Source organism: Melanotaenia boesemani, chromosome 22 (genome assembly GCF_017639745.1).
Source record: "Melanotaenia boesemani isolate fMelBoe1 chromosome 22, fMelBoe1.pri, whole genome shotgun sequence".
NCBI lineage: Eukaryota > Metazoa > Chordata > Actinopteri > Atheriniformes > Melanotaeniidae > Melanotaenia > Melanotaenia boesemani.
Window position 1 is genome coordinate 21,203,260 of NC_055703.1, and position 19,072 is coordinate 21,222,331.

At 38.1% G+C, this 19,072-nt stretch overlaps 1 protein-coding gene across 1 annotated transcript in view; it reads right to left on the reverse strand.

Annotated features, from left to right (window-relative positions):
* Positions 1-19,072, reverse strand: part of LOC121634259 (nesprin-2-like) — a 72,965-nt gene that overhangs the window by 36,006 nt on the left and 17,887 nt on the right. The window contains exons 32-58 of the mRNA XM_041976794.1: positions 18,868-19,035; positions 18,671-18,772; positions 18,099-18,302; positions 17,477-17,682; positions 16,736-16,828; positions 15,687-15,984; positions 14,625-14,803; positions 14,179-14,494; positions 13,754-13,918; positions 13,258-13,587; positions 13,015-13,151; positions 12,542-12,671; positions 11,947-12,117; positions 10,826-11,839; positions 7,883-8,047; positions 6,792-6,947; positions 6,370-6,608; positions 4,240-6,265; positions 3,814-4,148; positions 3,563-3,707; positions 2,297-2,497; positions 1,835-2,094; positions 1,607-1,754; positions 1,230-1,373; positions 995-1,129; positions 416-598; positions 144-281 (exon numbers count right to left, since the gene is read on the reverse strand). Coding sequence (XP_041832728.1) covers positions 144-281; positions 416-598; positions 995-1,129; positions 1,230-1,373; positions 1,607-1,754; positions 1,835-2,094; positions 2,297-2,497; positions 3,563-3,707; positions 3,814-4,148; positions 4,240-6,265; positions 6,370-6,608; positions 6,792-6,947; positions 7,883-8,047; positions 10,826-11,839; positions 11,947-12,117; positions 12,542-12,671; positions 13,015-13,151; positions 13,258-13,587; positions 13,754-13,918; positions 14,179-14,494; positions 14,625-14,803; positions 15,687-15,984; positions 16,736-16,828; positions 17,477-17,682; positions 18,099-18,302; positions 18,671-18,772; positions 18,868-19,035 — 7,788 coding nt within the window. The remainder of the gene's footprint in view (positions 1-143; positions 282-415; positions 599-994; positions 1,130-1,229; positions 1,374-1,606; positions 1,755-1,834; positions 2,095-2,296; positions 2,498-3,562; positions 3,708-3,813; positions 4,149-4,239; positions 6,266-6,369; positions 6,609-6,791; positions 6,948-7,882; positions 8,048-10,825; positions 11,840-11,946; positions 12,118-12,541; positions 12,672-13,014; positions 13,152-13,257; positions 13,588-13,753; positions 13,919-14,178; positions 14,495-14,624; positions 14,804-15,686; positions 15,985-16,735; positions 16,829-17,476; positions 17,683-18,098; positions 18,303-18,670; positions 18,773-18,867; positions 19,036-19,072) is intronic.

Here is a 19,072-nt window from a genome sequence, read left to right on the forward strand (position 1 = left end):
CACATTGCCCAGCCATTTCCAAGTTTTAGTACGTATTAGTATGTATGATCATATAAAAGCATATCAAATTACCATAAAATGGTCATCAGAAGCCACTGACAGATGTTTGTGTGTTTGTTCTCTTGTTAATTTGAAACTCTGACCTGTAAAGACTTTGTGTGATTCTGGAGACTTCTGGTGGTTGTGAATGAACAAGGAGTGCTGAGCCATGACTCGGCCTCATCTAACCAGCAAGCAGCTCTGTGCAGAATGTCTTCAAACTCCTGAAGACAGGCGGGAATCTAACATAACAGAAGGAATACTGGGACTATTAGAAGCATAAATCAATTGTGTCTTTCTGCAATTAAAAAGTTTGACATGCTGAGAAACATAAGCATCACATAGATAACTAATTAAGTATGTAGCTTTGTCTGACCTTGCTGAGGAATGCGGTGCGGTGTTCGGCCATGTGAGCTGCATTCTGGTAGAGCTGCAGTGGTTCTGTGAGCTGGTCAATGAGAAGCTGGGCTTCATTTGGCAGCTCCTCTGCAAGATCTTGGACTTCGCTTTCCAGGAGCATCAAGCTGCTGTGCCATCCATCCAGCTCATCCCACACATGCTGGAGAACAGTCAGGGAAAGTAGACAAGACTTCAAGACAAGACAAGTTGAATCTCACTGTTTCTTAGGAAGAAGTTGCTCTTTTACTTTGTTTGAAACTGGAAGTCTGTTGTTTATTAGTCAGATATTTTGCAAGCCTGTTAATTTGTAGTCTAAGTTAAACACCCTTTTAGTAAACTGCACAACACCTAAAATAGTAAATTAAGGCTACAAAATAGTCAGTTATGACAAATCTTTACATCAAGGATAAAATTAAAGGTTTATAAACTCTGGGTTACATTGATAAAGAGCTAAAAAAAAAAAAGAGGAGATCTGAAAATGTAAATGTCAAGAATTTCAGTTTTTTCATACGTAAGCAAACAGAAACAGAAATAGAAAAATAAGAATCGTGCACACCTTGAGAACATTTTGAGCTTCAGTAACTGTTGGGCTTTTCTTCTGCAGTAATGCTTCCACTCTCTCAAGGCCAGATCCCAGCTCCTTCACTCTATTAGCCAGTTTCTTGACAGGGTTGCTGTTGTTTATGTGTTGCTGAACAAAGAAATATCACAAATAAGCATATGCAAAAAAAAAAAAGTTTTCAGTGGGGGATTCTGTGCTATGAAGTACGGATCAAAAGGCTTCTTGTCACCATCTCTTCTGCTTTCTGTAGAGATTGTTGAACTTCTTGTATCTGCTTTCCAATATCAGCGGGAATCTCTTCATATCGGCTCTGCACGTTATCCATGATACACTTAACCTTGCTCTTCAGGGACCACAAATCCTTTTTGAGCTTCTGTCAGTGTAGAAATAGGAAAGCCAAATGGGAAAGATGAGCAACACAGGAAGCAGCGTGAGCCTGAGAGTCAGTTAGAAGTTCCATGCAAAAGCAAAATATAGATAAAACTTAAAACTCAGGGTTAGTCGTTGCATTAAATGCTCCACTGTTCTTTCTTGCCTTAATTAATTTGCCTAAAATTCAAAGCACCATGTTTATAAGCTAAAAAGGGATAAAAAAAATGAGCTCACCTGTCTTTCACTTGGATCTAAACACAATTCTAACTCTGATAGAGTAGTTAACTCTTTCTCCACCTGTCCTATCTCCTCTTGGATTTGCTGTCTCTCTTTCGTCTCTGCCTGTGCTGCAGCCACAATCAGCAGGTTTCTTTCCTTCAAGCTGTGGGGAACAGCATATTTTTAATATTTGTTATTTGTAATCATTCTAAACGTGTTAACACTGTTTGAAATAAATCCCACCTTCTGACATTCTCCTGGATCTTCATCAGTGTTTTCCCAACATGTCCAGGGCTGATGGAATCATGGGAAGTGGATAAGCTCAAGGCGTGCTCCAGTCGATGTTCCAGGGACAATATGGCCTGCTGCTCCTGCTCCAAACCTGCCTGGTACATCTCAGCCTGGGCAAGAAGTTCCTGGGGTTCCTCTTGAGTAAAACTCACAATGGAAGAGTCTGGAACCTCAGCTTGAAGGCTGGCCAAAAAGCTGCAACACTGCTCCATCTGAGGAAAAATTTAATAAAAATCTATATTATTTATAGATTATTTAGGTTACACAGCAAAAATAGAAGCAAAATCAGTGCTACAGCCTGAATAAGAGTTGACAAAAATCTTAAGGAACATTATTCTTTAGTTTTGTAGCATGATTGCATTTAATTTTTCCTGTTTATTTTCTACCTAAACAGATTTTTGGATGCAAACTCACACTTGTTGTGATATCCCTCCATTCCTCTCTCCTCTGCTCTGTGTGTGCCATCAGGAGGCCAAAGCCTCGTCGTAACGATGCCCAGCGCCTCCAGAGGGCACCAAGCTCGCCATCCTTTCCCACCCCACAACCCTGCATCGGACAGCCAGCTCTCAGATCTTCTATCTTCTCAGTGAGGCTGCGAAGATCTTCCATCAGAAGCTTTATGAAGAAATTAAAGTCAGATTAAACTCACACCACGCAACATTTCATGCCATTGGTTGAATTTTCTTCCATTCCATCCTAACGATATACGCATCTTGACAGCTGCTCAATGCTCCATGAGTGGAGAAAGAAGATAATTTTGATTCTATATATTAAACTTTGAATGTAGTCCCAATATGATTGTGTATATATCCTTTCCTATATTTATCACCTTAATTTATTGTAGTACGTTAGTATGTGCAAATTAGTATGACACACAAAGTACTTATATGGTCTTTGAAATAGCCAGTTTGGAAGGTATTTGGTCAAAAAACTTAAGAAAAGTTTTAAACTGATGATGGCTGCAGGTTATAAACAGCAAAACTGAATCATACTGAGGGGGTGTATAGGTCTAACATTTCAATTTAAACCACAAAAAAAAACTTTGACAATTATTTTCTTGACAGATTGAACACCTGAACCAACATCTTAAAGTTGCTTGAACATTTTCCTGAAAGCCAAACTTGTCAAAAATGTCACTGGATCACAAAAGTATATGTCAGTAAAATTCACCCTCAGAGTGGATTTTCTGTGTGGATATTTGGAAGTGATAACAAGTATCAGAAATTTCAAACTTGACTAAAGCAGAACTTGGCAACTTAAACAAAATGAACTTTTTGAGCACATCTTATCATGCTACACATCCCCCAAACCAAGTCTTTGCTTTGGACAACTGTCCTTTTCACTGGAACTTCTTACAAAAAAATGCTGAAACTGGACACTGTAATTTCTGTCTCTAAGTTTTAAAGGCCACCTAAAGGCCATTTTAATGCCATTTTGCATTATTTTATTGAAATAATTGTTCAATATTGTTTTTTTTAATAATTATTTTTTTTCTGTCTCCCTCTCCTCCCCTGCCCCACACCTGTTTTCTGGCATTGACCAGGCCAACATTGTAAATATGAATTTGTTTTTTAAATTGAAATTAAAATGAACCACTGTAAGCTGTCAAGGTTTATATAATACAAGGTTCAAATAGCTCAAGTATGCAGACTTGTCATCAATCACTTGCAACCAACCCACCTTGGCTCTCCTTTGTTGGGCAACACATTTATCGTATGATGTCACTTGCTCTGCAGCACATTCTGAAAGTCTGGTTTCAAGTTCTGAAAGAAGCTGGCGTATGCTTTCATGACACTTCCTGTGGCTTTGTTGCCTTATTTCACACCTATACAAAAACACAAATCAAGAGTTTACAAAGAGAAAATACATTAATAACATTGTTAAATGATAATCAGTATGAATGACCTTCAGAATAAATAACACCCCAATACCTCTGTAAGCATTCCAGTCTGAGCTGTGCCTGAGCCTCCAGTACAGCTCTTCCTACCAACAGCTGACTGAGGATGCCAATGTGGAGACCTTCCATATTTGGGCCAGAGAGGCAGGTCTGCTGGGGCACCCGATCAACAAGATGGCAAATATGAGCCTGAAATCCATCTTCAAGGGCTTGTAAAGCCTGTTGGGTCTGGCTTTGTTCTTCAGTGCAATCTAAAAAACCTCCAGGGGCTGACAGGAAGGTTGCTTCGGCATTAAGAAGGAAGCCTATTGCTCCCTGAGCAGCCCACTGATAGTCTTTCAAGGATTCTCTAGCTTGAGACAGACTGGCCTGTTGGATACATGTTCAGTAAGTTTAGAAAACTAACAACCAAAAGGATTAAGATTGAAATAAAACACTTAGAAGTATCAATAAAGCTTACCATCCACGAGTGACACTCTTGAATCACTCCCTCTCTGAGGAAGTACAGTTCCTTGTAGTTTCTCAAGTTAACTTTTTCTTTCTGTGCCAGACCTTCCAACACTCGCATCCCAGATTCCACATTTCTCCAGATGACCCAGTATTGTTGTAGTGCAATATCTATGGCTTTCTCTTCAGGATTGACTGGTTCGGCTCCCTCCAGCTTCTCTCTTGAACTTTGTAACATCTTCATAAAGGCAGGAAGCTCAGAGTTGAAACGCAGACCCATCAGAAGCTTGGCCTCTAGGCTTTTGATATCATCTGTGACCGAATTTTCCCAGGAGACCAAAGTTTCCACTGTGCAGTGAATCCTTTCCCTCTCTGAAATCAGCTCAGATGGGTGTAACTCGTTAGATATAGCCTCCAGTTGATCTGCTGCTTCTTGACATTGTGTCTTGACCAAAGGAAGTTCAACAAGGAGTGTTTGACACAGTCTAAACCTCTCACCCACACTGACTGCTTTGTTTTGGGCATGCTGGATTTGCCCTTTGATAATATCTCTAGATTCTTCCATTTGTTCCCTCAGGTGCAAATACTTGTCTTGTTCAAAGGCTTCTATACTGAGACTTTTGCACTTGTCTTGCAGTTCTCCAATAGAGCAAAGCAAGGAGTTTCGCTTGGCCTCCTGGCAGTGCTGAAGCTCTTGTACTTGACACTGATGCTCCATTAGCATGTGCTTCAAATGAGAGATCATCAACAATGTTTCTTGAGTCAGAGGAAACTTCTGTTGCTCCAAATCAGTAGAAATTTGCTTTAAGCTAGCCTGGATGGTAGATAACTCCTCATTTGATGAGGTCCACTCATGAATCAGCTCCTCCAATTCCCAACTGGTGGCTTTCTCGTGAGCTAGCAGTCCATCTAATTCTGTCCAAAGGCCTGCAAGCCTGTTGACAAGGTAACGGCTCTCTCCAGGACTCAACCCAATGGCTATTTTCATACAACTTTCTGACATTACTTCCAGCAGATTTAGTTGGTTCTCGATCTCCACCGTAGCTAATTTGTGACCTTTCAGCTCACTCTCCAAATGTCTAATATCAGCTTCCGAAACACTCTCCACATGGATACAGGTGTCTCTTTTAGCATGTGTCTCTGCTAGCCAGGCATCCAGGCTAGCAAGCTCAAATAAAAGCTTCTCTCTCTCCCCAAGATTTTTCTTCATTGTGTCAAGAACATGATCCAGGCTGTCAGTAACAGCTTCATATAGATCTTCTACTGTTTTTAATACTTCACTGTCTTCTTGTTTTGTATTAGAGGCTTCACCCTTCAGCTTTTCAAGCTGTTCTTGCATCTCAGTTCGTCTTGACAAAATATCCGTCTGGCATTTTCTCATTTCAGTTATTTGAATGCGGGCCTCCTCAGGAAACAGAGCTAACTTTTGTCCAGTGAAAATATGGTTTTCTGCCTGCTTTGCCCATATGATCAGGTCTTGTATTTGCTTGTTGATTCTACTTGAAGAAATGCCACCACAGCTATATGTACAAGAGTCAAACTTCCTCTTAAGGACACTTAGCAAGGACCCCAATTCCTTAAGATTGTGTTCAATCTCATCCTTCTCTTTCTGACCCACAGAGAAATTAATGAGGGCGTCTGACTGGGACTGCAGATGTACATAAAGCTGGTTATAGATTTTTAAATCTGTGGTCAAGCAAAACAATTCTAAAGCACTTAAGTTGTTCAGTTTAGATTTTTGAAGAGCTTCAAGTTTAGTTTTAAGCTGTTCAGCCTCTTTTAATAGAAGCAAAGACTGAGAGGTGGAGTTTGATGCATGACGCAGAGCCCTTTTGATGCTTCCTTCTAGAAGTCTCCATTCCTCCTGGACATCTCCAAGCTGAGCAAGGAGAGCACCTGAGCTTTCAGCATCATTTAAGTGGACTGACAGTTGGCTACTTAAGCAGAGCAAATCTCCCATCAGTGATTTCTTGTTCTCCATGGTTTGTAGCAAAGCATTGAGTTTTTCAGCTTGTAAGGCACTACTTCCCAAGGAATTCCTGACAAAATCCACAACAAATCATCATTATTGTACTGTTAACAAGGACAAAACCCACCCACGTGTACCTACAATAATTTATTTTCAAAATCCAAGGTTACTCACAGGCTCATTTGTTCCTTCTCAGCAGCTACAACCTCAAGGAACGCTCTGCTCATTTTCATCTGCAGGTGATACTGTTTGACCTGATTCAGCTGTGCAGCTTTCACCTGCATGGTAGCAGAGGCATCCAGCAGTGCTGCACTCCATAGTTTCTCAGTCCTTTTGATAGGATTTGGGTCTGAAACCATTGTAGCATCGCTTTCCATAGTAACAGCTTGCTCCAGCACCCTGCACCTGTGTTCCTACAGAGATGGAAGAGGTTTTTTGTTCTTTCTTAAAATCAGTGATAACACAATTCAATAAAATTTAATTCAACTTTATTAGAAAAAAATCAGATCACGTTCTTATAATAAACACACATTAAACAAAAAACTCAACCTTATTTAAACCTTATGGAAACATGATTGTAGAGGTATTATACATACCTGCGCCTCCTCCAGCTGTTTGGTCATAGCTGCGACACTGAGTTGTGCAGGCTGATATCTGCATGCTAGAACTTGTTGAATAGTTCGCACCAATTGAATGTCTGCTTCACTGGGAGATGACTTCAGGTACCAGTTTAAATCTGTGTGAGGTATTCTCTTTAAACAATAATAAGAAATAAAATTAAATTAGTTTTTAAAAAAATCATTGAACTGAAGTGAAAAAAAGTTTTCTTTTAGCACTTTTAAGGCCCAAACCCGCAATGGTAATAATAATGAGAATAAATTGAAACCATAGTGAAGAGTGAAAGAGCTGGAAACTGGCCTGTAAAGTAAAGTAAATGTTATTTCAAACTTCATGTACTGCAGCAAAATTGCAGTGGCATAGATGCAATATGAAAAGTGATTTTGAAAAAAAGAAATGCAATGAAATACAATAACTTTGCCCAAGTTAAGAAGTAACATATTGCTTAATGTTAGATGTGTTTATCAGCTTAAGATAGTATTTTATCTTGATTTATAGAACACAATATGTATATAACTTCTAGCAATTAGCATCAATATTGTTATATTCTAACTTTCTAACTTGCCAGTTTTGCCATGGCCCATGTACTGTGTGTAATTACATCTTCTAATGACCCAGCAGGAAATCACTGTATCTCATAAATCCTTCCTGTTAGCCTCCCTGTCAGCAGCATCATGGGAATACACCAACATAAATCAAAACACTGCTATTCTTATCTTTTCAATGTGCCATGCATTTATAATTGACATCTTGCTTTTTTGGATACATGCACCAGGACTTTCAGTCATATTTCTAAAACTCCTAAAGAACTGTTTCTATTTATTTGGACACAGCTTTTATACTCTATATTTTAAAGGTTATTTATGTAGTAGTGTATGTGTCACAAAAAAAAATTAAATATATAAATAAATAGCACACACACTCACAAATATATATATATATATATATATATATATATATATATATATATGTATATGATCTTTCCTGTTGTAATTCCTTCATTCAATTAAAAATGCAATGTTTTCTACAAATCTCTATAACAAGCAGATCAAAACGAGTCAATACTCACATTTATAATGTTACTTTTTTCCACCAAGTTCTGGATCTCAGATAAAATATCCTGCATGGTGGATCTGTACTTGCACGATTCCGGTGATCCACCTGTCATCTCTCCGGCACCCAGATCAGCCGGGAAACCCACCGCTGTCCTCTCAGGCTCCATGCTTTCTTCGATCTGAGGTCACACAGACAGAAGACAGGGGTGGTGTCGCATTTTTGCTATTCTTCCCCATGTTTGTCCACAGATAATAACAGAGCTTCCTGTTCTTTTCCCTCCACACGAGTAAATATTAGGCTGACGGTGGCCCGCCGAGTCAGTGCAGTTGCATACAAGAATGTGCCTGAGTAAGGAGCAGTCTGCCCCAAGGCAGAAGGATTCCTCAAGCCCATCTACAACGTTCTGCTTCTTTAGTTTCTTTAAAGAAAGAATTGGTTTGTTATAACTTGGTCAGACAGGACTGACACTAAAAACCTAACATGAACTGGTAGGTTACTAGACTACAAAGAGGGGAGGTGCCTTTAAAAATTTCTGGCGCATGACTAAGGTGTGTTTTGTGAAAGGGCATAGGTGGAGCAGGAAGATATGAAAACATGCTGCATACTTGAATGAATCAACAGCAAAAGTGAAAATATACCATATCAAACCATACCATATTTATTTAATGCTTGCATAAACCAGTTATATATATATGTATATATATATATATATATATATATATATATGTATATTGTTCCCTATTGTTATCCCACTAATCAAATGCTGCATTTTCAGTTTGTTAAAACTGAGGAACACATTTACCCGAGAAAAGTAATTTATTGTAACTGAAGATATTAAATAGGCAACTTTATTAGAATAAAGATTTTAAAGAGCCCATATTATGTTTCAGTTTTAATTTTGGGGGGTCTAGAAGAAGACATTTATGTGTTTTTGAGATAAAAAAAAAAAAAACAACACATTTTATTTCTTGTGACATACAACGCTGCTACGCCTTTTGTTACCATCCATTTTAAAAGCTACGTTTTGGATTGCCAAACCAATGATATGTTCATCAGTCACTTTACCAACATCTGATTGGTCAACTGTCTGATAAAGGCGGCTGCTCAGGCTTTTTTTTTTTAATCATATTAAACTGACCTATAAGGGAGAAAATCCTGGACTACCAAACAGGTGTTTCAGGCGGTTCAGGTGCGGTTTAGTTTAATTTCTTATTTAGGATCCCTATTAACTACAGCATGGCTGCATCTTCCAGGGGTTTGGAGGTGTCTAACGAAAGAGAGAATAATTCTGTGTAATGTGTACTTCTGTCATTTTTACATGCATAACAGGCTATGTAACACATTAACATAAAATAAAGATATTAAAGCATCTTTCTCATAATCAAATCTTGAATCTGAATACTTACTGTTCAATAAAAAAGAGGTAAGCATTTACTACATCAAGAACTTTTTTAATCATCACTTGGAACAAATGCCAGCTGCTTACAGACAGAAGGAATGCTGTTATTACTGAGGTAATGACAAGTTGTCTTCGCAGTTCCTACAGAAATATTTGAGGCATTTAAGTCATTATAAGAAAGTCTAAAAGAAATAAATAGCAGTGCTGCCTCACTCCAGGGCGATGGGTTTAAATCTCACTGCATTCTTTATATGTGGCACTTTACAGACTTAATCAATTTAAGCCAATTCATTGTGATCCAATTAAAACAAATCCACATTCGTTTAACTAATAACTGTGTTCACACAAGTTGATTCATAAAAAATAATTGCTTAGCTAAGAAATATTCTTTCTGTGTCCAAATGACTTTCCTCAGGATTTTCCAGTTCTCCTCTCTGACAAATTTATGCATATTTGGACAATAAGTGATTTTAATTTGATTGTGTGTGAGCATTTGTTGTATATGCGTGAGCCTTGTGATGAACTAGTGACTTCTCCATCATTTCCCCTTACAGCTGAACAGTCTGAATCCTAAATGACCTACAGGATAGAAGTTAAAGCGATATCGGTAAAGGATTGTTTGAGTTTATGTCTTGATTTTTTCTGTTGCTTGTCAGAAATAATGTTGCTGGTCAGGAAAAAGTCTATGTTAAATTTGCATTTTTGCATTAGCAAAAAGCCAATAAAATAAATAAATAAAGAAATAAACATTAATTCATTCATGCAAGTCACATAGAACCCACCCCGCACAAAAAAATGCGCTTTGTGCTGGATGACCAATGCTCAGAAAAAAAGCAAGATAATGTGAATGAATTTCAGTAAATGGATGTTATTCAAATGGCAAGTAGTTGGAAAAGGTTCTGTCTAAATCTGGAGTAAAATTTTGTATAAAATTACAGCTGCAAAATGTCAGAAATATTGCCTCACACATGCACACACACACACTAACTTGAAAGGAAAACGAGGACGCATCAGAACAAAGTTTGCATTTTTTTAACAAGTTGCAAGTTTCTTAAACTCATGGAGTTTAAATTTTCAGTTTGGTCCAGTAATATGAAATTAAAGCTCTGATTGGAAGGCACTGGTGGCTGATCATTTAATGACATCATCCCCAATTTAAGTCTAGCTAGGGACTACATCCAGATCTGTGTCCTGCTTCTATTCTGTTTGTTTTGTACTATATAACTAAGGCTTAAATGCTGATAAACTCTTTAACTTCACTGTCTTCATTTCATATATTAATTTTATAAAAGCTAAAGGAAATTTAAGAGCATACAGTATAAGAGTATATGAAGAGTTTATATAAAACTGAACCCATCTATTAGATATTAACAGGCCAAAGTGGCTTTTATATTTGGTTTAATTTAAACTACAGATAACATAACAACCTACAGATTTGGGGAGTCATGGTTTGTCCAGTGTCACACCTAAATAAGGTTATCATTCAGCATGTAATACATTTTAAAAGTGAACACTGATGAATAAATAAATCATTGAAAAAAGAAATAAATACTTTACCTGTTGCAGTAGTGAAGTGCTGTCTTGTCCAGATGCTGCTTTTGCACGGTTGCTGTCTGTACATTTAGTGTCATGAATTTCTCTTTTTTCCACCTCCTCACATGCTGTATCTGTGTTCTGTGCAGTTTCAGCAGCCATCATCTGTTTATTGTCAGTGGCAACTCTTTGTGTTTCATGTAAGGAATCTCCAGTTTGCAATGTGCACACTGAGCTCACTGTTTGTTCCCCAGAGTGACAGAAATCTGTCATCTTGTCTTGCTTGCCGTCTGAAAATGTGGTTTCTGCTCCATGTGCACCAGTAAGCTGGCTTTCAGCAACAGTGCAGTATGATTTGAAGAAAGTCAAATTCTCAATGTTATCCAAGTCAGGGGTTTGGGGGCTTGCATTGCATGGTAATTTGGCACTTTCAGATTTGACCTCCTCTGGTTCTGCCAAAAGGCTTGATTTAGGACTGATGGATGTGGTGGAGAGTCTTGATTTCTTCTTAGCTTCTTCAGACTTTGCTTCACAAAGCTGATTTTCTTGAGACCATCCACAAACATCTGAATCACTAGTCACAAAATGTCCACTTTGCTGTATGTCCCATGTCTGCAGCTCCAACATTATACTAAATACTTTCTGTGAGCTTCTTGTGCACTGTTCTTGTTTTTGACCATCTGTTATGGCCTTAAAAGTCTTTGATGGTGCTGCTAGAAGTTCAGACACATCATGAGTTGTAGGATTTGGCAGTTTCTTTGGCTGCGTTAATGATGCTTCATTCAGGGAAGTGACACAAGGTGCAGAAACTATTTCTTTAGTATTATCTGCATCTACAAGGGATTTTCTTGGAACCAATGCTGATGCTGAAGTACTGTCTCTTTGCAAGGGCTTAATGTTTGCCTGCTGAGTGTTGCTCAGAGTACGAGGTGAGTCTGAGATGAATGCCTTTGTGTTATTTCCAGAGAGTGACATGTTCATGCTGCTTTGCATTTCAGTGTACAATGTACAGCTATTATCCTTTGACCCAAGGTAATTCTGGAGGCGAAATCCATGAAATAATTAAGACATTAGACACGCAATCATAACATTATTATCCGTACAAACTTATGTCTGTACATTTCTGTGACTTGGAAGAAACTCACCAGGTGATTAGATAGAGTGTGAACTACAGGTTGACTCTCAGTGAGAGCACTTGAAGCGGTTGTCTCCAGACTCACTGCCACTTCTGCTCCCAGACAATCTAGAAGAAAGTCATGTTCTGAGAGCACTTCCTGAAGCACTTGCTGAAGCTGCAAACCTTCATCCAGGGCTACCTATGAGAGCACAAAGAAATATAAAAAAATTATTATTTTCTAAATTAGTTTTAGTCTCTTGCATTAAATTAATCTTTTCCCAATCTTACATCATCCCTTTACAGTTATAAATCTGCTTTGAAGTACCTGTGGATGATTATTAAAGTAGCTGCCACTAGTGTACTGACATTAGATTATCCTTATTAGAAATTTCAGAACAGATATAGCATAGTTGATCTTAAAAGAGAGCATTTTTTTTTCATTTTGCTGCCATGTTGCTGTATATTTAAATTTTTTTGCACTATATATAAGGCTGAAAACCCACATTTAATATCACAGGAAAAGAACAATAGTCTAAACACACCTAAAAGAAAAAAGTTAGTGAAGGTTCATTTGAAGTATAGTAGAGGACATATAGATGAGCACATGTTTGTTTTGTTTTTACCTGACTAGGTGAAGAGGGCTCAATTTGTAATGTTTGACTCCACCACTGCAGCTGGTTGATGACTCCTATTACTGTCTCAGCAGTATTTTTAATAAATTCCTGTTTTTTCAGTAGAAAAAATGACTGGAGACTAGAGGAAGAAAATACAGAGGTAGAGGAAGAGCTTCTTAAAAAACAAAAACAAAAAAACAACTAAATACACGTAGCAAAAGTATGTTGTCAAACTTGTTAATGTAGCATCAATTTCACCGCAATAGTATTGAAAAGAAAAAGCAAATTATATCTCCCACCAGCTTTTCATAAGAGAGATAACCCATCTCTGTTTGAACAAACTTGCAAAAAGACATGTGAACAGCAAAAAAGTCCCTACAACTGTCTAAAAATCTCTTAATTATTATTTCATACTTTTAATTATTTAAAATTGTATTACAACAAAACTGAAGGGGTATTGTGAGTAAACAGTGACAGTTTACCTGTCGAGATCTTTAAGAACGGCACTGACAGTTGAAATGACATCTGCAGTAGTGCTTTCCTGTGTGGTGATCGACTCTCTTGTCCTGTGCAGGTCATTAACTCTGGCAGCTAACACTGTCAACCTCTTATCACAGTCCTGAGAAAGACAAAAGCTTCTATGAATGAAGGTACTGTCAGCTGTCTGTTTTGGATTTCAATTATTTAGGAGCGAAGTGACATTTTAAAGCCTACTTTAATGTTACCTTTATTATGCACCACTGCTGTTTCAGATGACAGATACCAGGCAACACTTTGTAGGTCTCAGGCTGAGAGACAGACCCCACATTTTCAGTTAGATCTCTCAGCGCTGTCTGTAAATAAGTGGCTTCTTCCTCAACTCGCTGAATCACTTTAAGCTTTGCTAGATGGTCTCTGATGCTACTCTCTAGCGCTATCTTGTGGTTTTGGAGGTCGTTAACTTGCTGGGAAAGGCTTACATGGGTGTCAGCTATGGAACTGACTGTGACGGAGTCTTTGAGTGTTACAAGCTGTAAAAGGTCCTTTTCAATGTCTATTAAGTCTCGTAGCAAGGCCTGAAAAGTGACAAGAGTGACAGTTAGATGTGTAGAATACAATCTTAATGGCTAAATGTTTTTATGGCTGCCTTTTTTCATGGTTTTAGAGCAAAAGAAAGGTAAAATAACAATGTAAGTAAGCTTGAACATGATTCATCAAGTCATTTTTGGTAAAGGACTTTACTTCCAGAGCTGGAACATCAGTTTTCACTCCAGCTGAGCTTTCTTTCTGAGCTTGACAGACTGACATCTTTTCCTGCAGGGATGTCAATTTATCATGGCAGTCCTGCAGCAACTGGCCAAATTGTTCCTCATTACTCCCACCTTCCTCGAGGCGGGAGCACAAACCCTGTGGATATTTCAGACATGCCAAGCAACAGTCAGAGAACATGTACGTAGGTACACACACTTATTGTGAATGCTCTAAACTAGAACTCCTTCAGTGACCCTAGTTCATGTTGTCACATCACAACAACATCACAACTGATCTTTGTGTAATCTTTATAAAAAAACATGTGACTTCATTGTAAATGGAAAGATCTGGATGCATTATTTATGGAATTTTACTTTTTTTCTCCCCAAACACATTATCTTGTACTACTTCTTTACCTTCAGCTCTGCCATCAGTGCTGAGCAGAGGGTGTCCAACTCAGTCCAGGAGGAATCTTTCCAGATGTTATTGCTTGTTTTCTCAGCTAGCTCCTTCCTCTGCTCATCCAGGCTGGTAAGAGTTAATTGTAGAGATGCAAATTCCTCCAGCAGCTGATGGGCAAGTCGGCAGGCTTGTGCACGCTCAGCTGCGCCAGGCCAGGGGAAGAAAGTGGGAAGCTGATCAGTTCTGTGCTGCAGCTCTTTCACTCTGCACCAAGCCTCTCGTCTTCTAGCCAGGTACAGAGAGGTGAGCTCTGGATCAGCTTGAATAGCCCTGATACACATAGAGATGTGAATGCTTGTGATTTAAAGTGACAAATTAAAATTATTTAATTCAAGCTCTGACATTAAAACACTTAATATATATCAGTTTGATTTCTAATGCTTCATCAACACCTGCTCACCTGTAATATGGCTGAACTGACTGCAGAAGGTCTCTCCACTGCTCCTCTGTTTTCTGAATAGTCTCCTGAACTTCCTGTTTCAGGTCATTTCTGTCAAACAGTCTTTGGCTCAGACTATTTCCATTAACTCTGAGCTCTTCCAGGCGAGTCTCCCCTTCTGTTATTCCCATTTGCACAGCCTGAAATGTATTTAGAAATATTTCACAGATTGGTAAATGACCTAACAGAAGCAATATAAGTGAAAGAAGGTTTTCTAGAATTTGCTTGTATAGAAGAGAAAGTGAGTCTTGTAAAACAATAATCCACTTCAGGTTGTTTTCTGAATATTTATTCTACACACTTTTTAGTTTGGAGCAAGAAAGAACAAATGCAGGCAATAAGTCAAAGCCTACACCACACCTTTATGTAATTATAAGACATCTGTTATTACCTCCACCAAGGCAGAGGTCATGTATTTGGCTGTGTTGCTCTATCTGTCTGTTAGCAACATAATTCAAAATTTATGGATGGATTTTGGTCAAATTTTTAGGAAATCTCAGAATTGAAATAATAAACAAATCATTAGAATTTGGGGGTTATCTGAATCACTGCCTGGATCCAGGGCTTTTATAAAGGATTCTTTACTATGGGGAGATGGGGATAATTTTGCCATTAGAGCTTCTAACTCAAAAATAATTCCCACAATTATTGGCCCAAAAAAATGACCTTGGCTTGGCAGAGGTCTGCGCTCTCTGAGTGCTTCTAGTGACATTCTTAATTTAAAGTTAATCAAGTATGACGTAAAGCTATCTGGTTAATATCAAGTCAACCCCCTCATGCGACAAAATGACTGTTTTATGATCATTTTACTCTTTGCAGCAGTTGGGCTTAGTCAGACATAACTTGTCATGGGATTTTGCATAACTTTGGACTTAGCATGTTGTTTACGTGGTTACTGATACATGTGTGATTCCGACTTGAGGAATATTTCCTCTTAGAAAATATCACAGTTGTGTTTAAAATCAAATGATGTGCTCAGATTTGTTCCAAAACATTTAGAGAAAGTGTGTTAAAATTTCTTACTTGAACACAGTGAAGTCTTTGTTCAACTGGAGTCTGGATCCCATGGCTTTCAATAAGAGGTGAGTCAACAGTTTGTCTCAGATCTTTAATCCATGATTGTGTGGACTTTGACAAAACCCGAAACACTTCAATTTCCCTAGTCTGAGAGCAGCGTTTCTCCTCTGTTACACCTTGCGTGTCAGAGTGTAAGTTGTGGTATTGCTCCAGCAGTTTGCAGCTCTGCTCCAGCAGCGCAGACTGCTGAAGGTTGCTGCTTCGTAAAGATGACACAAGCTGTCCAAGAAGCTCTGTCCTAACACTGAAAAAAAAAAGATTTTTACACTTTCAAAGTTTAATAAGAGTGCAGAAAGCTTATGAAGCTGCATTAAGTCAAGGTTTGCAGGAAAATTGTGGAAAAGCAGAATGGAAAATTTGACATCTTGCAGAAAAAAAGACTAAATATATTTATAAATGTCACAGTTTTATTATTAGTTAAAGCAGTGGATTCTCTGTAAATATGAATGGATTCACTGCATGAAGCTTATTTTTAATTATGCCTCCACTGAAACACTTCTGTGTGCAACATGCTTTGCTTTAAAAAAATGTAAGAATAGTGTGCTTTTTTTTCCTTTAAGGGGTATCATATAAAATGTAGAATTTAGAATATTTTATGCTGTTAAAAAATGGTGGCTACTGTGTTTGCAATGATAATAAGTGGGATTAAAGGCTAAGGCATAACTTATGCCTTGTTCAGTATGCAACCTGCACAACTGTAACAGTCATGCAGATTAGCATAAATCAGTCATCTGCAGAAAACTGGCTATGCAACTTCTAATCTTCTCATTCTTTGGTAAACATATAAGTGACAGCTCAGGTTCAGTCAGGGTTACACAGCCATCACTGTGTGTGTTGTTGGAAGTCAGTGGAAGTGGAGGCAGCTGGCCAGTTTTCCAGTACACATAATAAAAGAGCTACCGGTTCATAGGAGTGGCTCTTTTATGATAGCTAATATGTGATTTTTCAAAACCACATACCAAACATTAAATGGCTTCACCTGCAGAACAGTTTACCTTTGTTGAAGTACTTTTTCTTGCAAGAGACTAAGATCTCCCTTCTTTGTAGTATGAAGCCATTGTTCCAGGTATTCTTTCTCTGTTTGCAGTCTATAATACAGAACAAAACAGACTCATGAATGCACACAGTTTGTATAATATACTAAAGATTAAAGAGAAGTTATAGGGAGGAGACATTGTGCAACTGATTCAAAGTTGAGTGTCTGCTTGTATCTTCTGTTTGAACTGTATAGCTAAGATCACTGTATGCACAGATTGTGAGAAATACATACTAAATACATAAATGAGAGGTAGTCTGAGGATAATTTCAAGCCTAATTTCAGTGCCATACATTGCAAATAATACAGTTGCTGATTAAACATTTAAAACCTCTAGCCCTCAATATAGTACGTCACTTTTGCTTGATGCTTGAGAGACATTAATTTTTAATGTTTTTGTTGTTTTCCTATTTCTTTAAGCAAAGAATAAATTTAAAAAGAACAACAAACAGCTTAGAGGAGTAAGAAAGTATTATGTGACAATGTATAGCACTACATCCTGCATGACACCACTGAGCTCCTAGCAGCATTAGACTATCAACTGATGGAATAACTTTTGGACAAACATATGAAAATTCATGTCGAGCAGCTATCTAAAGTCCTAACTATAACAACATATGTACTACCTGAATCAGTGGAGGTGCATACTTATGACATAATGTTTGAACTGAAATGTAAACTTAGAAGTTAGAACATCTACCTGTCAAGGTCCTTGATGTTCCTCTCAGTCTGTTCCTCAACCTCAGAGAAGAGTTCATGGGTATTTTTTACTTTTTCCTGCAGCTGGATCCCGCTTACAGACAGACTCTGGAGGTTCTCAGGACCGGCTATAGAAGCCAGAACTTGCACATCCTCCATTAGACTCTCCGCCTGCTCATCTTGAGTGTGGAGCTGCCAGCATAGTTCCTGAAGAGGAAACAATGTCACTGTTTAGGATTTTTAAAACCCATGTCTAATGTTTCCAATCTAATCTGTTCACTTTGAAATACATAAATGCTAGTTTCACAAAAAAAAAAAATGTGAAAAATATTTCTTCATGTGTTTTCAAATTATTCTTATAGCTTAAATTTTCTTGTCTTTGTTGAAAGAAGGTAGATAAAGGTTGTGACATGGTGGTTGGTATAAGACAAATGAGTGTATTTAACAACTTTCCAAAGTATTTTCTGTCCTTAGAGCCCATGGTTGCTTCGGTTTGAGGCTGTTACTGACATCATTTGAGGATGTTTTAAAAAGACAGAATACAGGTTAGGTGATTAAACCATTCCATCAAAGACACCAAGGATGTCGTATCATCAAGTATTTATCTCATTTAAAGCACTTACCTTAAGTTTTGCAAGGACTGTTGCAACATCTGGACCTGTGAGAGTGAGGAGAGCCTCTTGGATCTTCTGGAGGGAGTTTAAACACTCTACCATTCTCCCAGTAATTTGTCCCTTGGTGGACACCATCTGCTTACAAAAATCCTCAGCTTCAGAAGCAAGCTCCTTTAGCTGCTCTATCTTCTTCCTCATTTGGGTTTCCACCACCTTAAAACAAGACAAAATCAAGAGACATTATCTGATAAAATACCGCAGCTTTATGTGTATGTGTTGCAGATATTTATAAAAACGTGTAATCCCAGATTTTATGAAAAACACCAGAGTAATAGTGACAACGTATTGGTTGTGTTTTAGCATGTTCTAATCCATACTTTATATTGTACACTTTGAATCATTAGTTGATCAGCAAAATGCTTTGCAAGAGTTTAAAAAATCCCAAAGTGCAGGAATAAAGAGCCTATTTTACAAAAGGGCCAAAACTTTCTTTACATACATCTCCATCCTACTACAGTACTTAATCATTACTTAAAATCTGCATCCTAAACAGAAACCTAACACAGTGCTAGATGCTGTACCTGCAGCTCCAGTGGGGCCTCTGAGCTTTGAAGCAGCGACTGAATCTCGGTGGCTCTTCGGTGAAAATGCTGAATATTCTCCTCTTGATTCGTAATCTCATTCTGGAGGCAGTGTAAGGAAGGTTAATTCTGAACTGTAAAATCATAGCTATGAGGAGTTGTGTTTTATAGAACGGTACAGAGGAACACAGTTTTACCTGCAATACCTTGATGTCATCCTCAGTCTGAAATGAGGGACACTGAGCAAACACTGTGAGTTTACTATCAGTCCAATTCCCCACTTCTGTCCCCAGCTGAAGGACTCCCTCCCACAAAGTCAAGCAAAGATGAAGGTTTTCAAGGTGGGAATCAGTTCTTTCTGATAACTGCAAGGAGCAAATATATTAGACTTCCAATGTTATG